Source organism: Sinohyriopsis cumingii, chromosome 6 (genome assembly GCF_028554795.1).
Source record: "Sinohyriopsis cumingii isolate HCF-2022 chromosome 6, ASM2855479v2, whole genome shotgun sequence".
Taxonomy (NCBI): domain Eukaryota; kingdom Metazoa; phylum Mollusca; class Bivalvia; order Unionida; family Unionidae; genus Sinohyriopsis; species Sinohyriopsis cumingii.
In genome coordinates this window covers 100,379,922-100,407,400 of record NC_142966.1, presented here as the reverse complement: position 1 = coordinate 100,407,400, position 27,479 = coordinate 100,379,922, and the positions used below count along the sequence as shown (strand labels likewise).

At 34.0% G+C, this 27,479-nt stretch overlaps 1 protein-coding gene across 1 annotated transcript in view; it reads right to left on the bottom strand.

The window, feature by feature from the left end:
* Positions 1-20,744, bottom strand: part of LOC149797563 (uncharacterized) — a 71,229-nt gene extending 50,485 nt beyond the window's left edge. The window contains exons 1-11 of the mRNA XM_089962441.1: positions 20,583-20,744; positions 20,214-20,343; positions 18,311-18,427; positions 17,627-17,685; positions 16,774-16,809; positions 15,823-15,900; positions 14,443-14,616; positions 11,555-11,761; positions 8,660-8,890; positions 6,275-6,493; positions 116-370 (exon numbers count right to left, since the gene is read on the bottom strand). Coding sequence (XP_089818567.1) covers positions 116-370; positions 6,275-6,493; positions 8,660-8,890; positions 11,555-11,761; positions 14,443-14,616; positions 15,823-15,900; positions 16,774-16,809; positions 17,627-17,685; positions 18,311-18,427; positions 20,214-20,339 — 1,502 coding nt within the window. The 5' untranslated portion in view covers positions 20,340-20,343; positions 20,583-20,744. The remainder of the gene's footprint in view (positions 1-115; positions 371-6,274; positions 6,494-8,659; positions 8,891-11,554; positions 11,762-14,442; positions 14,617-15,822; positions 15,901-16,773; positions 16,810-17,626; positions 17,686-18,310; positions 18,428-20,213; positions 20,344-20,582) is intronic.
* Positions 20,745-27,479: the final 6,735 nt, after the last annotated feature.

Below are 27,479 nucleotides of genomic sequence, written 5' to 3'. Positions count from 1 at the left end.
TCAGATACCACGGTTCTTTCATGTAAATTTATTGCGCCAGAATTGCCCCGAAATCTGTCTTGTCCTTAGATCTTAAAGTAGTTTTGTATCTTTGTGATATAAAATGCTTACTTACGTATGTTTATGCAAAATACTCGTCGCAGTTTCAAAATGCTTTTGTATTTTCGTAGCATATCTTGATTGCTGGTTTCTTTCAGGAGCGTTGTTACTCTGATTCTTCGTCTTTCCTTTCGCTGGTTGGATTTCCTTCCCTTCGTTGATTGATACAGGAGTATCGGGTTTAGTCAGGATATTTGAACCCTCTACGGATTTGTCATTCTGGATGAATTTGTTTAGATCCTCGAGTAGCTGAGCTGCATAATCTGCTTCTCTGTGTAAAAATGTATTTCTGGACAATTTGTGTTTTCATCTTACGTAAAAATGGACAAATTTCTTTCATATCCATTATTTCCATTGCATATTATCTCGATCAATCATCCAGTTTACTTTCATACAATCATGCATCTTTATACCTTTATTGTATCTTGAAACCAAGCATAAACGCTCTAACCTCTGTTTGTGTATTAGATTAGTTGCAATACAAAATTATTTACTTGCATTTTTTATACGGAAATCCAGTAAATTTATGCATTATGCTGCGTTTGAAGTTCAGCGTACCTAGGGGGTGAGCTTTTGTCCACTTTCCAAATATGCTAAAGATCTTATTTAATCTTTATTTCAGGGTGGGAGAGCCTGAGAAATAGAAGAGTGCTTCAAAATGATAACCAAGCGATATTTCCGATTTTATAGGTGCAAATCTACTTAAATTTAAGAATTCGACCTTACATATATTGTAAAATTCAGGTTTATGAGCTTACCTCTGCGTTTGGAATTTAGGTAACTATACAAGGAATGTATTGACTAAAAAAGAAATAGAAGGTTGTGTACGTATATAAGATTGGAGCATCCCTAGCCTTTTCCGTGACAATTCGTTTGAAGTATCCCGGTGACATTCATTTTGAATGCTATATATGCAACCATTCCGGTGGACTAGTGGTTAGAGCGTCTGCCTCGGATGCGGGAGGTCGTGGGTTCGATCCCCGGCCGAGTCATACCAAAGACTTACAAAAATGGTATTAAAAGCTGCCTCGCTTGGCGCTCAGCATTAAGATGTTAGTGTTAGGACTGGTCGGCCTGGTGTCAGGATAATGTGACTAGGTGGGACATCATGCTACATGTCTGCGGCATGATGCTCCAGTCCTAGACATCACTATAAACTGCCACACTGCAGACATCGTAGCGATATGACTGAAAAATTGTTAAAGCTACATTAAAAATCCAAATCAAACACACACACACACAGAGACACTCACTCTCTCTCTCTCTCTCTCTTTAAATATATATATATATATATATATATATATATATATATATATATATATATATATATATATATATATACGTTACGTTACGTTAGAAATCACATCACAACACATCTATGCTAATTGACCTAACGCGTAGCAAACTACTATTTCAATATATCACAAAAGCAAACCACTGATTCATCAAAAGGGTCAAATGCTATATTCGATTCAACTCTATATTCCCGAGCTCAAATATGTTTAATTGACCAATTAGATTTATATATACAGAGGGAGAGAGAGAGAGAGAGAGAGAGAGAGAGAGAGAGACTGCGCATAACTTTGCAGAGGAAGCATTTTGTGCTGTTTCTCTACGGAAGATGGAGCTTAGCAAGATTTTTTTATCTTTTGTTTTTAGTTTTGTTTTTGCTTTCTTTTTTTCCTTACGTTTAGGGAAATCAATCTGCCCTATAAACCAAAACGTGTATTACTTTCCTGTTAGAAGAGGCTGAGGTCCCTCCCATTGCCTATTGTTTGCATCTAGCTACGTGTTGATTTTCGCTTTGAGAGTCAATGACCTTTCCAACAATTACAGCAATTCGAAATTGCTTCAATTTGTTGCATTCTCCTAGACGAATGGAGAGAAGGATTTGGATCGATGACCCATTTTTTATGGGCGGTAATGCATGATGTCTATGCGACAGTTTTCGAACCATAAGCAACGAATTAGATTCCTTCTTACAACCAATTTACATAATATGATGTGTTTGATTGTATTGGTTAACATTATATGCCTCAATATGACAAGATGAACAACATAAATATGTTAACATTTAACTCTTGGTATTTATTTGCTAACAGCGTGGTATAGATGCCAAATATGAATATTTGTTGTAACAAGTATACAATTTGATGTTTGCAATATACTTTAATAACTTTGCAGAACATTACTTTATCTTACCTGCTGCAGTGGACAGTGAATACGTTGCACATGAAGTTTGTGATGAAAACCAGCTTTTCACAACGTATTAAGGGGACGACAAAATAATTTCTTTAAAAAAATATTGTTGGCAGCCTGGAAATTTGCTCTGAAGTCGTTTGTGAATTAGTTAAAATAAATTTTAAAAAATCAATTTAAAGCAGGGGTCTGAACTATGCAGTCCGCCAAGCGGTATCCTGTGGCCGCAAAATGATTGTCGTCATAAGATGTCAATATAGATATTTAATGTAGCATGGCCCTTGGACCAATGAAAATGACCACATATGGCCCTCAGGGTGGTTTGAGTTTGAGACCCTGGTCTAAAGCCATTTTCAGAAAAAGATGAAAGCCTGTAAGTGCATAAATTGAACCATTTATATCATACATATGTTAAATATGAATGAAAAATGAAACTAAATACTCAGAATGAAGGAAAATCTCGGGCTGTCACATCACAACACAATTTTGTGAAAAACACAATTATCACTTTTATTAAAACTATGAGCGATTTGTTGCAACTTAAGAAAAGGAAATAGAACTGTCTGGCAAGAAATTATGTTATACACTACTATCATTCATGATACACAATGTATGTAGTTAATGCTTTACATTGTGACATATATAGACCAATCTACACCTAAGTCTTTGTTCACAGATGGTACAGTGCTATATACAAAACGTAGATTTACTGCGGGCTACCACACAACAATGTCCAAATTTGTAAATATGCCAGATAGATCACAGGAATGTGCCATGATTTTCTTCCTCACAACCTTCTAGGTATGCACTGGATTCATTTGTTTCATGTTGTGACACGCCTCGCCAATGCCGGAACAGTTCCAAATATTAGTACAACTGCACTTTGCGTTCAAACAGTTGGACCCTACCTTTTTGCATCTTGTTTAGGTGTCTGCTCATTTCACCAAGATGGGTACAGACTTTGGTACTGGTATTTGGCTGGTCATTACCAACACCTACTCTTCCCATCAAATTTTCAGCCATAGTTTTGTGTTGACGGGATAGCAGAGTTTGATGACGTGGCATTGTTTAATATAATGGTTGTGAGCCGGCAGAATTACTTAAATTAACCCATCATCTTGTGTAGGTGGTAGCCTTTCCGATTGTGCGATTCATTGTGAAGTGTCAACACCTCATATTCTCTATCTTTATGATCTGAGTTTAAAGTATGTACCCTTCACGGATGAACTGGTCAATAGCAGCAAATGTAGGCAAAATATGTGTCCTAGCTTGCAGTTGCAGTCATTTGGCCATCACTGACATACTGGAAATCGATCAAGAAAGATAGTTTTCCCTTTCCGGGAAATGTCTTTAAAAACTTACGGTATAAATGATTGCATGGACTCCGGGCAAGGCGACTGCCTTGTTATGTATAATTGCTTCTTACAGTGCAAATACGTCGGTATCTAATGAGTGATTTCTGTAGTATCAGCGGAGCGCAGCAGGAGCTTGCTATCGGCTTCTTTTTATCACTTTGTCGATAGCTCATATCCATTTGAGTTGCGCTGTACTAAGTGCCCCATGCCATCACGATGTGCTTCTCATTTACGTATGCATCTACCAGCATCTTTTCAGCCTTTAGCAAGTTAGTTCCATCTTTCGTCTTCATACCTAATACGAATCGGTACAAGGGTACGTTTGCTATGATTGTTGTATTCCTTATCTTTTATGATATTACTGAACCTCTTTCTTCCCTGGTATCAGGCGTGGCCGTCTTCAGTGACATAGGCACATGGTAGGTGTCTAATATGAAGCGCATTTTATACACAAATCTGTATCTCTCTAGTATATGGTTGGTGAATAATCAACTTGTTGGCTACATTTCTTGACACTGTCTTACTTATTAAGTGACTGGACTACTTCTACTGAATTCACAAGTACCACTTTCACTTCAGTAGGCATTGGTGTTTTGGACTTGTTCTTGTTGTGTCTGGTACATGTTTCCATTTTGGGCAGCTTCTCATGTATGGATATCCAATTACTATTCATTTGGTAGTGTAGAATTGCTCCATCAGCTGCAAACATCGATAGCTCATGCGTCCCTACAGTTTCTTCTCAGTTGATTTCTTGCCTTGAAATAACACCAGCAGCATGAGAGAAAAAAGGTTTCTGTCTTCGTTTTGGTCAACAATTGTGTTTTCAGTGTACACTCTTATTTGCGTCCGTGTGTTTCTCCAGTTCTGTAGTTGACGTTTGTTCACTTAGGGTCCATATGTTGGTCGTCTATGATTTGATGCAGTTCAAGGCTTATACAGCTGCTAGCAGTTGTAGCGATTCAGGTGATGATATCAGGATCTGTGATTTCTTGTTTCTGACTTGCTGCCAGAACAGCAAAAATGTCCTGCAATTTGTGTTATGTTCATGGCATCCTTGTTCACTTGTGAAGACTTCGTGCAGTATATCGTGTTATGCTAGATCCCCGAAGGACCCACTGTTTGACTCTGTAACATCTGTACGTGAACAAACAAAAATCTCCATTTTGTAACTTTTCTGATTGCTTTTCTCAGCATTGAAGCCGCATTGTTCATAGCTTCCATGTCCAGATTGCTCTATTTAACCAACTTAATATCGGCATCGCTTGTGCTCTTTCGGTACGCTTTACTTCATATACATGTTTTGGCTTGTAGAGTTCTCCATATGGTATTTATGTTGGTACGATCAGTTTCACTCTTCTGCGACTGCATTGAGGCTAAAGTGCATTGTTATTGAATGATGCACGGTTTTCACAAAGAGCATGTATCTCTTTTGTTAGGGATGACTTTCACCTATTGAAGGTTAAGGAAAGGTTCCACTATTGGGCGAGTGACTGGAAGATGATTCTCGACCGGTACCCTTGAAAGCTGTTAGCATTGCATATCATTATTTTGCTATATGGCACTTCACCGTATGGAATGTGTCTTGATAGCACTATCATAGTGTGTATCTATTCACCAGGGCGCCTGCCTATCTCAGAATAATCTTCATCACCATAGTGAGCACGATACTTGAAGTTCAATTATACGGTATACATACTAGTAAAAGATAAATACATTGAGAAACTATGCATGCTGCAAACATAATGTTTGTTTAAGCAGAAGCATCCGCAACACCACACAAATACTTCGTATGTGAAGATCATGTTTATACTGTTCTATACTTCTCACGCTGTTGGTGTTAATTATAGATGTGCTCTCATCACGAACATGCAATATTCATGAGTTACAATACATAATTTACATAGATGTAGAGCTAACGCATCAATTCATTGAGTTAAGCGGGCATACAATACCAGGCAAAATGCACAAATCAGATGTTTCTTGCACTGACTCGCCATAACCAGATCCGATTCCCAGACTGCAAACAACCTTTTTATTGTTCGTTGGGGTTTACGTAAGAAATCTAGACTAGTAGCTTGCTTACATAGCAAATTTCCGATTTAAACAAATCCGAAAACGATAACTAAATAAGAGTTTAAAACACAAAATATGACCTTAATCTCCTGAATAGAGAGCAAACAAAACAATTAAGCAGTAAGTCCAATAAAAATATGTATTTTTTCTCTATCATAGTATATATATATATATATATATATATATATATATATATATATATATATATATATATATATATATATATATATATACATTGTCTACTAACATTTCTCTATTTGCATGCTTCAGCTAATGTTGTTTAAAACACCTCTGTCGTCATAATCAAAACTTGAAGAGACAATTATATTTTGAGACTTGCCTCCTCACACCTCGGTGCAAAATAAGTAAGTAATTTGTGCAGCTGATATCATTATCTGCAACATGATAATGGTAATTATCTTCGGAATAGGAACAATATTGCAATAATTAATGACAAAAACTAAACACAAACTTCAAAATATAGCTAAAAGTCAAACAATAAAACATCTTTTATTTAAAGACGTGTTAAATAGCAGATACTTCTATACCTTTTCATTTCGATTTGACGTTTGTAAATTGTATTGGCCTGTTCGAGCCTCTGATATGTCGAGCTTTCTTTCTCTCTGTCAATAGATGTTTTTCTTTGATCCAAAGCAGACTGCGTCGTAACCTCTGTCTTGCCCTCTACCAGACCTTGTACATCCTTACTTAGATCATCCATTATAGATTCTAACAGGCGTTTTTGTTCGAGTTGACTTTGAGCATCCCTATTAAAAATAGAAAACAATTATGGAAATTAAAGGTAAAATTCAAATCGTAGGTTTCGCATTTGTTGGTGTTGAGGACTGATTTGTGCGTCACTGTACTAAATTTGCAAATGATTGTGTGTGTTTTTTTATTTTATTCTAATTTCAGAGACATTTTCCGGTGATTTCAACTTCGGTATAGGTTTTCTCAATATTAACGAATTCGATTTGTATGAGTTTGGCAAAGATATACTATGCTACGCGATGCATGAATGTATATTACGATAATTTTAACCGGTACAAACAAATATAAAAACCTTGCTACAAGGAACAATATTTTGATTCTAAGAGAAAAAAATGGTGTTTTGCATACAAGGCCATGTAGTGCACAACATCTATTTTTGCAGATGTTGATAATGATGTTGACGGTAATGAAGTAACTCTTTCAAAATAGTTTATTATGTGGAATACAAATAGTATGCCCTATTTTTCGCATTATTCATATTATTATTAGTAGTAGTAGTAGTAGTAGTAGTATTACATACATGTTTTGCTGTATACTTCACTACGTTCAGAAAACTCGTGTTTTTGTAATGAATCAAGTAGTGTATAATATAATTGTATTTTCTTCAAAGTTCACATTACTGTTTACTCAAATGAATTAGTGTTGTAAACCATAAACTAATTTGTTGCGAAACATATTATTTTTCATTTGTATTAAATCCGGGAATGTTTTCTATATTTGTTCAACCTTGATGGCTCATAATAAGTATACTTTGCCAGTATTTACGTTCATAATGAAAACCTATTTTGGAGTATACGAATTTATGTTAAACATTCCGATATTATTTACCTTTGATTTGAAAATGTAATAACTAATAAAGACAACCTGATTTTCTAGAAATGATACAGTCATTTTGCATTCAGTGGTAGAAATGAGGCAGACATGATTATTTATCAGCTGGAAACGTCGACGATAAAAGGTTAATTTAATTTTGTTTTGTAAATGAGTGTCACGTCTGTATCCAAGTGTGTATTAAGACTCATTTGATTTAATGCCAACCATTATCATAAAAAAGGGCAATGAATAAAAAATATATCGCGGAAAATGAAATAATTAGTACATCATAAATTTTATATAAGATGTTACAAAAAGGGTATTTTGTTGAGTATATTTCAGCTGCATTGTTTGAATGCTTTATAAAAAAAAATTATTTCATTATATACTATCAAAAGTATAATATTGTATTTTTTTATTTGACCATATCCAAAATGAAGTTTACTTTCTATATGATCTGAATAATTGATTTTGATTTCGAAAACAACGTGTTTATCTCAACCTGAGTATATAACATCGGGACTTCTCCATGAATTGCCAGATCTACCTGCTGTTTGCTATATTTTATCTTTTATTTTAGTAATAGACTTATTATAGCTATCATTTTATTTTGTAAACATTTTTAACTTTCCAGAAGGAAACGTTCCATTAGGTAATTGTGTTTATTAGAAAATGTAAATTGAGACCTGAGTTCAGGTAATGAACTACATAATCTTTAAGATCTTAGCAGAATCAGTTGTATATTGTTCTGACCAGAAATTTATTATGGCTGGAATTTTCTTTTCATTTAATGTAAGTGATTCTTCTCGGGAAATACAGAGTACTCATTAAAACTAACATTTTGGGAAATAGAGATGTGAATTTATAGTGAAATTTCAAATAAGGATTTAAATATTAGATTGTATTATTGTGATCCAACAAACTACTGTTGGCACATCAGCATTATACGGGTCACCACAGGTACATCAACACTTCCGGCGTTGGCTTTTATTTGGATTTCCACTTAGTTTATTCAAAACTTTAATTATTAGGACTTGTGTCTGCAGTTCTAGGATTATTTCGGATTTCATTCGCAATACCGTAAGTTCCTTTTCTTACATTATCGCTTTGTACTCTATGGATATAAATTATTTGTTAAATTTTACAAAACGTTTCCCCGCTCACTCTTTTTTATCACTTGTTTCAAGACCATAAAGTCATTCTAATATACTGAAAACAATAAGTAGCTAAAAAGTGGCAAAAGCAGTGATACCACTATGAATTTAGTGAATTGTGATAGATTTCATTAAAGCGCATTACTTGATAATTGCAACAAATACAAATCAATGTATCAACAGTATATGCTTTACTGTATTGGTTTTTCTTTAGCTTTTAATTCCGACTGAATCTGGCAAAACTCTTTGTCAAGCTTCTTTGTTTGATCAAGGATAGGCGGCGTCATGGAAGGGTTTTTATCCTGCTTATTTCGTCCTTTCGCCTGTTCATTTTGAACATTCTTTGTTGGTCCAGGTTCCTGTTTCCCTTGTCCTTTTACTGCAGACAAAAGTTCAGACATCCTCCCGCATGCAAAGTTTAAATCTCTGGAAAAAAATATAAACATTTTTTATCTTGCTTTGATAATTCTTAGCAACCGTTAATACATTTTTCTAAAAAGACAGGTAGATCAGCACGACGTAAATATAACAAATAAGTATAAATACAACTTGAACAAAACATTTGATATTTGCTTTTTAAAATGTTGGAAAAACAACGAAATATAAGCCCTGTAAATTGTATTAATCAAAGGAGAACAGCTCAAACCAAATTAATGAAGGCAAACATATTTAAGTATCGAACGATAGAAAGAGAAACAATTAGGGACTAAGATGTACACTATTTAGGTCTCTTTTGCTCTAGTAGACATTTATATGGAGACTATTTTATTATAATGCACACAAAAAACAAACGCTAGAAATATTTCAGATCTTCGAAAAGTAGATTCAAAGAAATACCTAAGAACAAGAAAATATTTACAAAGGTTTTTAAGGTTGTACAATTTCTTTAATATATCTTACTCCTGGAATTCGTTATTTATAAGGATGTATTTGAAGCTAATCGTGGTATCAATTGCTACAAAAACTCTGGGACACACCTACATAATAATAGATCTGAATTTCATTATTATTCATTATCTAAAACTATTAACCTCCTATCATGCGTTTGCGAATCAAGGAGCAGAAAATCAACACCTTTACAGAAAGTCCACATCTTAGACGATGAGAATACTGAAATACTATGCATAAATTGTATCCATTATACAAAATATATTTCCTAACTTTAGTATATTTCGAAGTTAAACACAAATAGAAATGATGCTGTGATTTTGTCAACTTAAACTACATCAGCCAACAAAACCGGTAAGAAATTGTACAAACTTCTGACTAAACTAATATAAAACAAGGTATATTTTAGCACCTTTGGCGGCTTGCCTGAAGTGGTTATTTTCCAAATGTATGTATTCAGCTTCTTTTGCTTGCACACAGTATGTGCTATTGAGAATAAATTGAAAGAGTTACAAAGCAAATGATCTAAGGTAGGTGCAGCCAGAAATTAATATATTTGTAAATGTTACATTACAAATTATTTTCTTTATGACGTGTTATTCCGGGATTACGTTTCCATTCTGAATTAATGGTATTAACTTTGATAGTTTACAGTCATTTAACGTTAGAAATGAAGAAAACAAAAAAAAAACTGATGAATGGAATAATTATCTGCGAAACAAAGATGCAACTATTAAAACAGTGTAATGATATGGTTTCAGCTAGATCAAGGTGAGATACCTAAACATGTTGAGCACTGAAGATTATAAAATAGGTCAAATAGCTAAAAAGTGTCTAAAATAGCAATTGACTTTAATGTTTGTGGTATCTCAAGTTGATTCGATCATCTACAATAAACATACATTTTTATTAGTGTAACATGATCCATTTCCAAGGATGCATTATCATTAAATTAGTTATATAGCATATTATGAAGAGCGAAATAAATACTCCATATGTGACTAACTGCGATATTGTTTCCCTCTTCATGAAATGCATAAATGTAAAATAATATATCTATTCAAGAAAATAATTATAAACAATTTTGCATGTTGCTCTTTCTTACAGTAGAATGTGTTTTTATATTCCTTTTTTGGCTGTTGTCATGGTAATTATTTTACATCTCTGCATGATTATATTTTGTCCCCTTTTACACGTGTATCTAATTTGTATTCCTATGTTTTTTTAATATAATTTTAATATTGGTTACTTTTATAAATTAAATCAAAATTGATGTTGAACTAGAAGATTCATACAAACTGTATAGAAATGGATGGATATATATCGCTATTATCATGTAGACATGTATGACGTTATTAACCGGACCAACGCTGAAAACCAGAAGAATACCATTATCTGAAGGGATATATATAATCCTTGTGCAAAAACAATGCTGTACTACAGCGGTATGATATCGTTTAAGAACTTAAGCAAATATTGTTAATAATTAAAAAACAACTATGTGTCTTCTTTCGACTTTTCTTTCATATTGTTCAATCATTTTTATTACACATTCTGAAGAGAAAACTATTTTACATCTTTGGGCACTTTTAATATTTTCCTAACAAAGTCTAAGATTCAATAATGTCGAAATTATGTAATAAAATGCAGCGAAGATACTGAACCTTAACATTCAGCTCAAGAGTCATTGTTAAGTTGTTTCCGGAAGCATTTTGGAACATTTGCTATTACTGGATAAAAGATAATAACAGCCTACTGTGAGCTTCAGAGTCAATTTGATTTTCATTTATGGTTGCAATGTAAAATGCAGAACAAAACAAGATTAGGAAAAAACAACTTTAAGTAAACTTACACGGACATCTACTGACGTAATGACTTTGTTTGCTAAAACATTATCTGATTCTCTTTCAAAACGTTCCTCAAAGATAGTTAACAGATATCACATTGTAATATTGGCTAGAATTTAATATTTTAAAAAGTAACATTTTAACGAGTTTGTTTATGTTTTTATTATAAGCAATGCCAAATATCCACTTTGATTAAATACACTATTTAACTCTAATATATGTAATGGACAAACATTTCAGTTATCAAAAGACATGTATTTTTGAGGAATTTAGAAATTGTAATCATCAAACGTGCGTGAATAGATAAGTCGATAAATGGTACATAAATTCATTGATAGAGAGACAACTTTCATACCCATTTAGCTCCTGAAATTTCTTTGATATCTCTGCAGCATTCTCGTATATTGCGACAATTTCTGGTAATTTTTCCACGCTTTTTGGTAGTTTAAAAGCATTTTCATCAACGTCGGTTGCATTTTCATTACTGACTATAACTTTACTGGATAGTGTCCTCAAAACGTTTTCCAAATGCTCCTTTTCATTTTTCATTCGTCTGATCTCCCTTAAAAATAAAACATTATGTTTCAGATAGCATGACCAATAAAGGCATAAAGTTTCAACGGGGAAATAAAAAACCAATAAACTATCACGTATGTTGAATGCAATACATATATTTAAAACAGAGGAACGGAAAATCAAATAGAAATTATATAGAAATTTTGCATTTTAAAACCCGTTTTAGTTCCCCATCTCCTTGGACATAAACTTCAGAATCCCGCAGTTACACTGATTGGCCTGATTCAATCTGATATCTCTCACCTGGCTCAATATATCTGAAATGCCAAAGTAACGGTGCTCTGATCATATAGATGTGATATATGATTCCTACCAAGTGTTAACGTACAATTATCGATGAAGGAGTTATCAAGAAAACGCGTAGTATTTTTTTTTTAGTGTAGTGATGTTGACCATATGTAATGAACATTATGTTCCCGATTGCAAAGTTACTGATCTGATGCTTGATAGCTGTCCTCAGTTTTGTTTAAAGTGGCCCCTTGAATTTTATATAAAAGGAGTCCCTGTAGATGTATCGCTGTTTGTATATGCAGTAGCTATGCTGGTAATCTGTTTGGCATCATTTGTACCATCCCTGACAAAATTATGCTTTTTTTATCTGTCAGAGAGAAAGAGCGTTATTTAAAAGAAATGTTGACGATTGCTTTTTATTTTATTGTTTTGCTATTTTAATTTGTTATGATTTTTAGCACATGTAGCAATATTTTGATGGCATATCAGCATTGTTTGTAATGTCTAAACACGTTTGAAAGATAGAAGCCTCTTTATTAAATTAAATTCAAGAAGTTTTGGAAAAATTAGTTATACGACAACAAATTATGTAGTACAAATGTTTTACCATACCATAATTCCAATAGGTCTTAATACCAAGTGTTATTATGAAGCAAACAAACCTTCGAAACAGAATTTTCGAAGGCATTTATGAGTATAATCGTCTCTTAAATGCAGATCAAATAAATATATCAGATAATAGATTATGGTCTGTGTCTGCTCTTCAGATAAATTCAAAATAAACATAGAAAACGTGGAGATTCCGGAAAAGCCTGTTTCTAATTGAATTATCACCAATTAAAGCAATTTTAAAATCTAAATATAAGATAAATAACTCCATAAAAAAAATCATTTCATTAATGGTTTTCGCACATGTAACCATATTTGCAGTTTGCAGTTCAACAAATACAAATACGGATTCAAGAATTTTTAGAAAGAAAAGATATGATGTATGTAGAAATACTTAATGGGATGTTTCATGCATTTAATTTGGTTTATCATCTCATTTTGTACGATGCAAACCCAATTTTAGAATATAAACTAAATGTCAAGAATATATCTTGTAACAATAGGCCTCATATCATATCGAGGGTTATTAAATATGTATCGGCATTTATGTTTAATTTTTGCACATATATTAGTCATACACTATTCCGTTTGATACTAACCCATATCAGCATATTTACGTACCATTTTAGAGCACATGCATGACGCAAGCAAGCAGCCATTCATCACTAGCCATTAGTCCCAACTAAATTGTACTTTTTGTACCTTCTACAATGTAATCCTCGTCAGACAATATTGCCCATTTATACTCCCTTCAACATGCCGAAACATTTTTGCGTGACCAACACTAAACATTTTCGACTTCTATTCACATGTCTTGCTTACTACGGAACATGCTTTCTTAAATACAATTCTACACTGCAGTTTTCAATCATGCCATTGCATTGGCAGGATTTGCTCTCAACGTACGTTAATAGACCAATTACTTTACCTATATATCCTTCTTGTGTTGCTGTGCCTTAAACTGCAAATTAAACCAATCAATTACCCCATGAAGAAATATGTATGTATTTTATACGCAAGTTTAATACTGTTCCCTGTAATAACTTCATGACCCAATAGCGTACATACTTATCAGACTCTCTGTTCCGACAGAAATTTTTCAACATTTTCGATAAAAAAGAACTAAAATCGCACATTATATATCACTTAATAAGACGCCGACGTCATTTATTGATAAGATAATTTCGGTTCGGCATAGGTTAAATATTAAACGCTATAGTTTATTTTAATCGCTCTGATTTAGAACTCGTTGTTTGTACACGTGACAAACCGCTATAGCTTTAAGACATATATACGTAGGATTCAATTTCCTAAGGTCATGCTATTTATTTTATACCTACTAAAAGAGAGTTAATGACGCGTAAAATTGCAATATTTTTATCACTTAAGATTATCTTGATAATTTTATGAAAGGTATTGTAGTCCATAGTAATCTAAAGGATCTCGACTTTAAGAGCAAATTGCGCAATTGTTTCGATTGATACAAGTATATAGATTATGACCATACACAATCAGTGATGTTTCCGACAGATATGACATTAAAGTACAAATTTTAAATTAAGAAAGAAATAATCGCTTATATCAGTATTACCAAATGTTCTACGCAGAACTCTGGAATACGAACCATCGGCGACACATATATTCACGCTTGCAGTGTTTGAAGACTCTCAACATCAGACAATACCTTCGCTCTTACAAATTATATTTTTGGAAGTAATCAGTTGCAAGTCTATATATTCTCTGGAACAAAATAAAGTAAAAGCTAATGTTGTATGACTCTAACATTTATGAAGTTAGATATCAAAACGTTGTGTGTCATCCACTTACTCTCCCACTCCAACTAACGTCTCGTGTCCATTTTTCACCTTTTGGTTTAATTGTTTATCTTTAGGCAACTGAAACATGTCTTTCAATGCACCCCCTTTATCCTTTTTAAATATTTCCAGGAGACAAGTTAGGTTCTGTTCAAAAAACATTATCTCGTTGGTCATGTCCTGATCTCTGAAAAAGTAATAGAGCACTCATGACTGTCATATATAGATATATATATATATATATATATATATATATATATATATATATAGAGAGAGAGAGAGAGACAGAGAGAGACAGAGAGAGACAGAGACAGAGACAGATATATATATATATATATATATATATATATATATATATATATAGGGAGAGACAGAGACAGATAGACAAAGACAGATACAGACAGACAGAGACAAAAATACAGAGAGATAGCTAGATAGAGACAAAATTTGACAAAGATGCAAGTACGAGAGTTTCACTACGTTTCTATGAATTAAAGCTCAACATCAGCGGAAGAAATATCCACAAAACAATCACTTAACACAAAAGTCAAGATACGTTCTTGAATCCTACATGCAGAAATATATAGACAAGAGGTAAAGAATAGAAGAAGGAATGAAGAGACCAAAATATTAAAAGACAGCTAACTACGCATTCTGTATCTGATAAAGCTGGAACTGATGGCAATGTAGCCCTAATGCATCCTTGATGTTATTTTTAAGCACATCATGTAGAGTCCACGCTAATTGTTCGAAGAAGTTGGTTACGTTGTCAACAGCGTCAATTCATAGCAAGACAAATAAGCATTAGACCTCCTTCTAATATCAATTAATTGCACGAAATGTATTATTCGGCATCATTTCGTTCTGAACTTTGATTTTTAAAATGGGTATAATTTTGATATGCTTTATTCAAAATCATATGCACTTAAAAATATCTTTATTGTAAAATTGTTATTCATGAATTAAATGGATAGTCATTTTTTCTGTTAGAATTGTTTGCACAACGTCTAACGTGCATGAGGAAGCAAATAATTATGTCTTGTTTAATTTGTCGACTCGCACTCCCTTTGTTAATTAAAGGAAGTGAATATAGTGAGCATATGAATTTAATCACGATACTTGAAAGACGAAAACCATAGAGTAAACAATAGTCTGTCCAACTAAGCTGCCTTGTTATATACAAAATAAAGCCCGCCTCTCAGAATTAATGGTCAAATCATTGAAATGAATATCCACCCCATCCGTTTCCACCCACTCGCAATTTTATGGCAAAGTATGGAAAGCCCTAGTCTTAAGAACTGCAGGTTAATTTGCATAGAATTACATACGTATGTTCCACTATTCCGACTCTAACAAAGTGATCTCAGTATTGAAAGTGTATAGTATATATTACCTGTTACCGGTCTCTTGAGTTTGAACCATAGCATTTCCGCTTATGCTCAGATCCGTATCTGACTGTGATGAGCTCGGCCTGTAACAGGTATCGATATTTGGATATGCTATTCATTTTATAATACTCAATGTCTCCAAAAGAAGTCAGACAATCTTACAGAATGGCCAAAGCTGATTTCATTATCAACTCAAGTAACCTCTGCTTTACCGCACATTTTACCTCACCTGTATTTTAACGATGTTACATATACAATTCTGTCAAACACATTCTTAGATATGCATTACTGATAATACCGGCATTTCGCGAGTCTGTTCACATATTACTATTCAGTTAGGGAATATTTTATTATTAGAACTAAATAGTTCATATATGTTCTCTACCCCTTATAATCTTTACTTATGTAGTGAATACTCAGTCACATTTCACAGTAAATTTAGCTCTTTGGTGTATTTCTGTCAGATGATAATAATAATAATAATAATAATAATACCATTATCATACTCTTCGGTACTAGTATTAGTTGTTCCTTTTGTTGTGATTTGGTTTGATACTGTTGTATTAAATCTGTCCGAGTCACGAGCGACATTTTTCTTGAGCTTTAAAGTTGAAAAGGGCTACTTCACTGCACATCTTACCTTACCGGTGTTGTCGCAACTAAAACAAAATTCTATTGAACTTCTGTTTTGGTGGCAAAACAAAAGTAAGTTTACATTTGTGTCTCACATTAATCCCCCAATTCATAGTTTCAAGTCACTTGGAAGAATAAATCAATTTTTCTGGCATAAGGTAAAATTTTGATTCATCGACGCATAAATCTCTCTCATATTGAAAGCTTTAAAAACAGATTTTCCGATAATGAAATTACGTGTTATTCGTCTAGCTTCTAAGTATCAATTATCCCACAAGCAGCTCAGATTCAAATTAAGAGTTATTGATAACACAAATACTTACTGTTTAGACTGTGGTTTCCCGTTTCCATGATCTTGTCTGAAAATTGGAGAATACAATCATTTACAAACGTGAAACATCCTTGAAACCGAAGAGGCCAGTAAATGTGGAGAACGCCAAGTGTATATATATATATATATATATATATATATATATATATATATATATATATATATATATATATATATATATATATATTATCCTTAGTTTCTTTCGGCCACATTTAGTTGATCACATGCCACAAGATTTGCTTATATATTACATTATAAATAGGTCTGTTTGTTGTATATATGTCATGTTTCCTCATCCTTGAAAACTTAAAAGGCCTATTATGTTAAAGTCTTCTTCTGTTGTTCCAGTACTAGTTAGTACAGCATTGAACTCGTTACCCAAGGTTTGCATGTTCGATAGCTAACCAGGCCAGCCCTTCTAGACTGGCTGGATTTTTTGGGGGGAAAAGCACTCATTTTCCATTTACTCGGTATAGCCATTTCCTTGATATAGCTAATAATAGCATCCTCCATATATATGTAGTTCATATGTACAACTGTTAAATTAAGTTCCTGACTGACATTTTGTTAGTCAGTCAGACACTTGCATGCATGCATGCATGCATGCATACATACATACATACATACATACATACATACATACACGCAAACACGCACGCATTCACGCACACACAAACATACATCACTACATACATATATGCATACATACATGTATTTATGTGTAAAGTGAGAAATAATTATTTTGTGAACGTAAAATGACGGACACAAAGACATATACATAAATAGTTTGAGGAATGGAAGTATCTATATAAATCTATGTGTTGTCGATGAAATGAAACACTTACTTTTTGGGATTATATTTTCCTTTCTCTGTCGCTCCCGTATCTTTGCCTTTGCTAACATCCTTCAAGCACCCGAAGAGCAAGTGTTATTTTTGACGGTTATAGAGCAATGAACATAGCGTTTTTATTTTTTCCAAGCATAACATTTTAACGAACTGAGCTAGAAATAAGAAGTTAATCACATTGAAAATTTCATCGAAGTTAAATACCACCATTGCCATGCAATGTTTGTGTTGCAATAATTTCTTTTAAACAAAGATGCTGAATTTGCGATATCTATGAATCTCTGATAACTCTAAAGCATTGCTAGCTCATAGACCATGTTTTGAGAGTTTCTGATTGATATTGGTTTGTTGGTTAGGTGAGCCAAATTTCGCTTTTATATACCATCATATTTACAGATTTAATGTTATCTAGATGATAAAGGCAAACAAATGTTGACTCCTCATAGCTGATAATCTCATGAAAGTAAAGAACGTATGAAATTATAACTTTAACATTGTGTAGCATGTTATTTCAAAAGGTTTATATTGGTTGCTTTCTAATATTATTTCTTCATTATATGTGGCAAAAATAAAATATAAACAAAATAGATTAACAATTAAACAATATTTCAGACAAAATCATGTCAAGAATATAAAAAGAGAGTTTTCGGTTATAAACTTGTGAAAATAATTTACACAATACCCAAAAACCACGGATATTCTTCTCACATGCCATAATTGCCGCACTGAATTCCTTTTTATCCTTTAGGGCCTTTACAGTCAAGTCTAGCTCAGTAAGTATAGTTCTGGCATCTTTCTTCTGGAAAGTGATATAAACATATTTAGACTTCAAGCAATGTGTGTATTTCTGATGTGAAATCATGGATGACTTGTAACAAGCTGCAGATGAATGATGATAAAACTGAGGCCATTCTGATCACAACATAAAGACTTTCTCATTCACATCCTTTACCTAAAACAATAAAAATCAGCAACGCCAACATTAAATTCACACAATCAGTACGAAACCTAGGTGTTACTCTGGACAGTACTCTCACATTGCACCAACATGTCATGAACATATGCAAGGCTGCATATCTTGAGCTGAGACGCATCAGCTCAATTCGCAAATATCTTTCAGTTGGTGCCACTAAAACACTTGTATGTTCATTAGTACTTTCAAGACTGGACTATTGTAACTTAATTCTGTCTGGTTCGTCTCAATATATACTCCAGAAACTTGAAAAAGTTCAAAACACAGCTGCTCGGATCGTACTTAGAGTACCACGATTAGAGCACACCTCCCCGTTGCTCTGTACCGTACACTGTCTATCCATTCGATCCAGAATCAAACACAAAATTTGTTCTCTGTGCTACATTTCACTGTCGGACTCTAGTCCAACATACCTATCTGACCTCGCTCATGTGTACACACCAGCAAGATACTTACGCTCCTCTTCTGACAATCGTATATTATTCCAAGAATGAAAACAAATTCTTATGGACAGCGTTCTTTTGCATACCAAGGCCCAGCAACGTGGAATGAATTGCCCACTGAACTTAGACACAAAGACACAGTCATCACATTCAAGAGGGCTCTCAAAACTCACTTATTTCGACAGCAAGAACAAACTTAAACACCTGATAATGTTTCCTACCAGAAATATCCTCAGCAAGATTTTTTTATTATAATTTTTTCTAATTTCATGTTGTTTGTTTTTGTAATAATATTATTATATTTCTTATCTTATAGGTGTTGTCTAAAGTTGTAAAGCGCTTACAGCTTCTAAAGATTAGGCGCTATACAAAGTCCTCGTTATTATTATTATTATTAATTATTAGTATTATTATTATATGTGTGTGTGTGTGTGTGTGTGTGTGTGTGTGTGTGTGTGAAAGAGAGTGGGAGAGAGAGATTTACTATGCTGCACCTGATATCATAGGCCTACAGTTGTACCAGGAGAAAGATGACAAAGCAAAAGGTAAGTAAATAAAGCAAAAGGTAAATAAAATAAATAAATAAGTTTGTCAAGAATGATTATCTGCCTTCGACATTATGATGTGTGCATATGTTCTCACTTTTCTTTTTCCCTCTCAAAAACGAAGGCTCTCGCAGATCATTGAAAATAAAGGGATTATGGAAATTCGATAGATCGATGGGTGGCTGGGTCCTATCGAAGAGCATATGATATTATGCTCATTTTTTAAATTAAGAAACTAGATTTTTTAAATGTTCAGAGGACATATTTCGCAATCCGCTGGATTCAACCATAAGCCCCTCGACTGGGGATAAATTGTTACTTTGTAACCTTATCAGCAGTCAGTAGCGGTCTAAGGGGGGGGGGGGGGGCTGACAAGGCACCAAAGCCTCGACCGCCAGAGGACTTGGGGCGCCAATACCCCTTTGGGCCTTCATCTTCACTCCGGGCGCCATTTACCCCTAGTACGTCACTGTCTGCAGTGCATTGTATACATATACAGACAGACATACAGACGGACGGACGGACAGCCATCCAGCCAGCAAGCCAGACAGAATGACAGACAGAAAGACAGAAAGATATACATACAGATAGACAGATAGATAGATAGATAGATAGATAATTTACCTTTTGGATAAGTTTCATGAAAATATCGAGTCGATTTTCGATATCACTATACTTAGACTTTATCTTCTTTTTTACAGCTGTACAAAACTCTTCACCTAATGTCTGAAGACCCTTCGTGTCACCCATAGTACTGTAAATATATGATTGTATAATTATCAGTTGAGCAAATGATTTTATATATTTTTTGCACATAAAGGAGATGACAAATTAAATGCCCGACCTCTTGATGGTACTCACAGCTTACATATAACAAACTATCAGATGCACGAAGGCGGTGGAGACGGGGGGGGGGGGGTCATAAAATTATTCGACTCAAGGTCATTGGTTGTTCATCAAAACTTAAAATAACGTGAGTACTTTCACACTTACCTTAGAAGACCAATACAATCAGTATGACAACTTTCGAACTAGTCCAGGACTGTTTGGTAGTCCGTTTGCACAATACCTTGTACATTAAAGGCTCAGTGAGACAACGAATTGTGAATACAATAAAGTATGTATCTCAGATGTGAAGATCTCAAGCCACAGGACTCAGACAATAATGGCGGTGGACGCGGTAACATGTAAACAAGGAAGTAAATTATGTTGCACCAAGACAACATGTAAGCGGTACTGAACAAAGACTTTTATCACTTTATTTAGATATTCTTTACTTTTGGCGCTTCAAAGTGTTTACTTTGGCGATTTACAAATACCCCCTTGCGATTAACTTTATTACCATTATAGTTGTTGAACCTTTTGAATGTACATAGGCAACTACTTTTCTTTCAGGTTTCACATCTATCACAAATCGATTTCGTTATAGATGTAGTTAAGAATAGGGGAAATAACTCGTGCATTCTAGTTGGAGTGCATGTACTAATGCATCCGCTGCGTCGACGAAGAGGCACCTTTGTCAAATTAATCAGCTGATACCAAATATGTAATGAACTGTATTAATACTTTAAAACGCAACAAACGTACTACTTCAGCACGAGTTGGGTAATTGATCTGCCTTTGGTTCTACTTTTGAAATGCGTTAATTACTATTTTTATGTACTTACTTCTTGTTGTTGTTTTTGTACGATTCCGTTTAGTTTTCAGTCCACAACTCATTCGTCGATATTGCTGTATTGTACCTTTTAAGCCAAATAGTTTAAAGCGGGCTATGGCCAACCAAACTATGTATGTGTTTGTGAGTTTCTGACACCAATAACTAAAAAGCGTTATTCAAGTTTGTGAGTCAAATTGCTAGGTTGTGCATTTAAATACTTTCAAATGTGCCATAAGCACTTCCAAAGCAGAAATTGTGTGTGCATTTCTGATGCACACATACAGTCAGAAAGCAAACTTGTATTGCCTATTAAATTAATAACTAATGTAAACAAATATGGTATTATAAGCCTCCATTTCTAAAAAACCTACACATTTTAAATTTCTCAAAGCTATAAATATATATCGTCACATAATTTATGACTGAATAAAGATATTGAAAAACCCAAGTCAATATCAAATACATCCAATTGAAAACATTGCATTTTGCACTTAATATTCATTGTGCATGTAATTTCTTCATATGAACACGACAGGAAAATGAAATATTATGAAACCGCTTACAACAGATCCAGGAGACCTATACAATTAATTCAAAACGAACTAAACCTTTCACATTAGGTTTTTATGTAAAGGAAATTGTTAAACCAGAAAATCATATGCTTATATGCTTACAATTAATAATTAGCTGCAAAATAATGTTTCGTTGTACCCACTACAAATTTCTTGATCTCTTTCATGTTTTCTAGTAAGTTATTTTAAGCCAGGATATAGCTCATAAAACATGATGCAATGTTTACATACATTATTTGTCATTTTGAAACAATGATATAAGATACCAATTTAGTGATGACTCCCCCTTTTGTACACATTATTTTAAAAAATATATATTTTGTAATTACGTAAATAAACAAGTACTTTACATTAAAGCAGTTCATTGCAAAGAGAGCGGAAGCTGTGATTCTTTTGGGCGTGCATCTATGGTATACCTCTCTCTCTCTCTCTCTCCTCTTAACTTTCTTCAGTATCTTCATTCTAATGCCAAAATCAATAGGTACTCCCAGCGACACGTCAGATGTGCATTAAGGCAGAAGGGTAAAATCTATCATATATTCTGTGTATTATTACTTCTGTGTTGAATTTTTATTTTCGAAACTTTGAACATAATTAAAAGTATCGAGGGGCCCATTGAATATGGTATTCAATAGTCATTAGAAAGCAAGATAAAATATTTGTTCCATTTCAAAATCTCCATTTGTTGAGCGCTATCATTCCAAAATTATGTCATTGATAAATATATTTCCCACCCTTCTTGCCTCAGTTTTAATATAATGTTTATGAATGTGATTTTTAAACTTTAGCTTTATAATAATTTATGTAGTTTATGGCATAACGTGTATTTGTGGTTTGTAGTAGCATTTAATGTTTTAATAAAATAAAGCAACTCTGTCTTCATTTTAAGATCAAACAGGACCGAAGAAGTATTCTTTTTAAACAAATGTTGATATGCCATTGAAACATATACTTTATGATATTATATGCTAGTTAGTAACAATACACTCATCTATCATACAGTGTAGTATTGATATACTATAATGCTTACTGTGGCAGTTAAACATATTGTCGTCTTTTTTGACAATACGTCTAGATACAAAGCATGTTTTGTTTCTATTAAGCAAACATTTCGTATTCAGCGTTTCCCTAATCCAATGTAATGTAATCCAATGCCGTCCGCATTTCACATACCTTCAATTTACGAAGTCTGAACAGGTTCAAGAGATAATACGATGAAGGGACTGGCAGCTAATCTTGCCTGCAAACGACATGAGTGATATGCCTCGATAGTTGACGCATTCAGTTTTGTTCCCTTTGTTTTCGTATAAGGTGACAATTATTGCGTCTTTGAACTTATGTGGCATAGACTGTGCAGTGCCTTAAGTACATTAGGACCAGCTGCTTTGAAGTGTTCAACTGGAATTCCTTGAGCGTCTGGTGCCTTGCCAGAGCTGATAAATGTGATGGCTCGCTCTATTTCTTCCGTGGTAGGGGCAAGTTCAGGTCCGCGACAGTTGGCTTCGGGACAAGTGCGTCTAACTCTGCAGAGTCTACGGTGGAGGGCATGTTCAATGGGTTGGAGAAGTGTTCCTTCCACCTTTCGGTGATACTCACTTTGTCCTTGAGCAGAGTGGTCCCGTCAGAAGAGATTATCGGGGTGCTAAAGGCTTTCGTCGATCCATAGAATATAATCAGAGTAACTGAAACTTAACATTTTAAAACTATAACCAATCCGTGTAAAGAAACACTCGACCAATTTAGAAAACGTTTTGGAAAAGCATCCTAGTGCCAGTGTCTTTACATACTTCTGTAATTATCGTAAATATTGTCGATTTAACACAGTAGAATTTTAATATCAAGTTTGGGACTTTTGAAAAAGGGGCCCATCACCTACCAGACTTTTTTCATAAGTATTCTGGTCTTATACTGCAAAATTGACACTTTCGCTCAGTCTTGCTCCTGATGAGATAACTTAAAATTTAGAGATAAAACTAGAACATTAGTAGCAGATACCGTTCATATACAAGACCATCCGATCTTTACTTCAGCAAAACAATGGACAATAGCAATGGATTCAATTTTAAACTAGACGTCTTCAGCAACGCTGTACGTTCCCAAGTTATAACTGCATGTCACGTTTTACACATATATGCAATAGTGCTGTCATCAGTCAACCTCTGTAAAATGGGATGAATCTAAATTTCAAAACCGATGTTAACCTGAACGGATCACAACTAACCATATCCCATGTAGAAATTTATATCTCAAACGATTTTAGTGGAGATGTACGAAATTAATCACGCATACATGCATGTCTTTCTCTGGAAACCGCTCCTGTGGTCTAGTGGTTAGATCGTGCACCTCGGATGCGGGATGTCGTGGGTTCGATCCCCGTCCGAGTCATACCAAAGACTTATACAAATTGTACTATCCGCTGCCTCGCTTGGGGCGCAGCATTAAGAGGATAGTGTTAGGACTGGTTGGACTGGTGTCAGTATAATGTAACTGGACAGGACATCATGCTACATGTCTACGGCATGATGTCTCAGTGCTAGCCATCACTATAAACTGCCACACTGCAGACATAGTAGCGATATGACTGAAAAATTGTTAAAGCTCTCTTAAAACTCCAAATCAGACACACACACACACACACACACACACACTTCTCTGGAAGGATAATATTATGTCCAACTCTTATCGAAAAGTCTGGGTATAAATACCATTTTTATTTTGAATAATTCTAATCTAAATAAATGTGTGATTTTTTTTAAATTAAAACAAATCTGAATTCAAGAACCTTGTCGTCATTCCTTTGGCATTTATGCATCGAGTGAAAATTGTAATCTAAGTTGTCCACTGTAATTTCTACTTGATTTAATTAACATTTTGCGATCTCAGATTCACTTGAGCTTATTTGTTTAGCTCTTACCTTTGTTCATGCTGTTGTCTTAGGGTGGTATTCCGATTAGTTATTAAATTTCTAAGAACTCAGAAATGTGAAGACAGTCAATCGAAAATGTACTTCTTATGTGTCACTGCACAAACTAAACTAGACTTTCACATTTTTGTTCTCAAAAAATTATTCCTTGGTGAGGTTTTGGCAGATAAAATACATTATACAAAGTCAAATTGGCTGATTATATCCCTGATTAGATGGTACACTTTCTTGTAATCTGACATTTGATCTAAAACTGAGCAAGCACCATGCTGTTTTGCTTTCTTTCTAAAATAGTATTATCAGAGAATGCAACGAAATGGGTAACATATACATTTTATTTGTGGCTTGCTCTTAAAAATGCATTCGATCTTAAACTACAACAACAGTTTCCTCTTAAAAATGCATTCGTTTCTAAACTACAACTACCACATTTGCCATCTGTCGTGATCCACGAGTTCTTGTATGTTCATTCCAGTTTTTCTGCACCGTACAATGTCAAATTAGTGAATTGTTGATGAATCAGGTACTGCATATTTTGGACCCGGTTTGGAGGGTACGTTCGCCTTGGTAAGCCCTTTGTGATATGTTTCATGCATATCTCGCCCACGCCAACTATATAATTTGTAATATAACAGTGATCAGTCTCGACGATTTTGTTGCTCAGAAAATGTGGAGCTTAATATCAAACTTCGTAACAGTCGCATACAGAGCAGTATCTACCCAACATATTATATTTTCATACATTTTTGAATCGTCATTCTCGACCGAAATAATATGCTAAGAATTAAACTTTACTATCAATCCACATATACTTTATGCATTATTTCGTATCTTCCAAAACTGTATTTTACCGCTCCGGTGGCTTAAATTGTTAGAGCGTCCTCCTTGGATGCGGGAGGTCGAGGGTTCTAACCCAGTCAGAGTCATTCCAAACTCTTATAAGAATGATAGCAGCAGCGTGGCGCTCAGCATTAAGAGGTAAGTGTTAGGATATATTCTGCTCAGATGTTACAGCACGAATCAATAATTTTTAGATAAAGAAGATTATATCGTCATCTACTTGTCCTCAGGTCACAATTAGCGTTTTATATAAACAAAAATATATTACCCAGTTAAAAAAAAATAATTCTGGAAGCTTCCAGATGTTTACAAAATAAAGTCATAAATATAATCAGGTCTGTTGCTAAACTTGTTTGTTTCGCTTCTCTCGGATGCTTTATTTACTTCCATAGAGTAATACAATCTAACTGGACAAATCAAAGACATTAATTTCAAGAAATGTATATATGTGTAGAAAATATATCCGATTCAATGAATATTTACAGAACTAATGCTTACTGCAACCCTTGCCGGAACAGCAATAGTAGAATACGGGAAAAGAAATGTTTCAATGGAGAAACAAAGAGTAAAAGTAAGCATTTACGAGAAAACAGCTGAAAGAAGGGCGCCATAATAACGAAACCTTCGGATATATCTGCATTACACGGAACAGAAGTTTACAAGCATTGTGACAAACAGCAGTGAGCACTTTGTTCACCCTAATCTCTATCCTTAAACAAAATTTATTGTAATTTTAATGTCAAATAAGTGCATCAATATTTTATGATTTTCAATACCCTTTACCATATATCATGTGCGTCACTTTGTAGTTTTGTACACCGTGTCTGTTTTTCATTTTGTTATAATTGTAGTTGCATAAGTTGAAAAATGAAGGGGATATTTATTTTGGTCAGCGCATAATCAAGTGATCAGATCCAATTGCGTTTATTTCTGTATAAACTGTACGGAAAATTACTTTATACTAATGTCTATAAATAGTGGCACGTGCAAAGTAATTAACGTAAACTCTGAAGTGGAAGGAAAACACATTCTACGTCTTTCCAACGAAATTACAACGGTGGGTTAATATTTTATTTAGAAAACTTAATACATTGATTTAACAGAATCAGATACAAAATAATTAAAAACTCCAACATTTGAACAAAAAAAGGATCTCTCTTTTAGTTATTTACTAGCGTATGTTAATGTGTTAAGAGCATGTATTCCTTTGTAAGACTTCCAATCATCTTTAAATTGTTAGGAAAGCAGTTGTTGTTTGTTTAAATGTTATTTAGTTTTCTCTAGTCTGCTAATATATGTCCTTTGCAGAGTAAATGTGTTTTATGTATACTGACCCTCTCTGAGAACCATGTTGACCTGATGCTGGTATCCGACTTGAAGTTCCCCAGCCTATAATATAAATACTGTCGTTAGTAAAGCGTGCGCATTTGACACGCTATTTCTTATCAATAAGCTCTCTAATACCAACACCATGTATTTCAAAGGGTGTCATCTATTCTGTAAGCTTAATCATCCTACAGTTTTTACAGATTTGAGATCACAATAAATGCGAGACTAAACATACATATATCACATTCATCTACTTGAAGGAGGAGTGTCAGACATTTTCTGCTGAGTGATTTTATTGTATTTATCTGAAGATTATTAATATTTTTGATAATATAATGGATATAATATGGTGTTAATTTTTTCAAATTGCCCCTCAGAAGCTTAAATTTTTGATATCGATAATTGAGATAGTTGTGGCAAGTATCGGAATATGTTCAGAACAACCGAGGTACATAATTTTGCTTGCTACCCAGCTCTAATAATCTAATAAAAATGGATATATATACACACCCAATAGTTAAAAATGAATTGGTTATTCGCTAGAAGCAGACCATTTTATTTGTTATTTT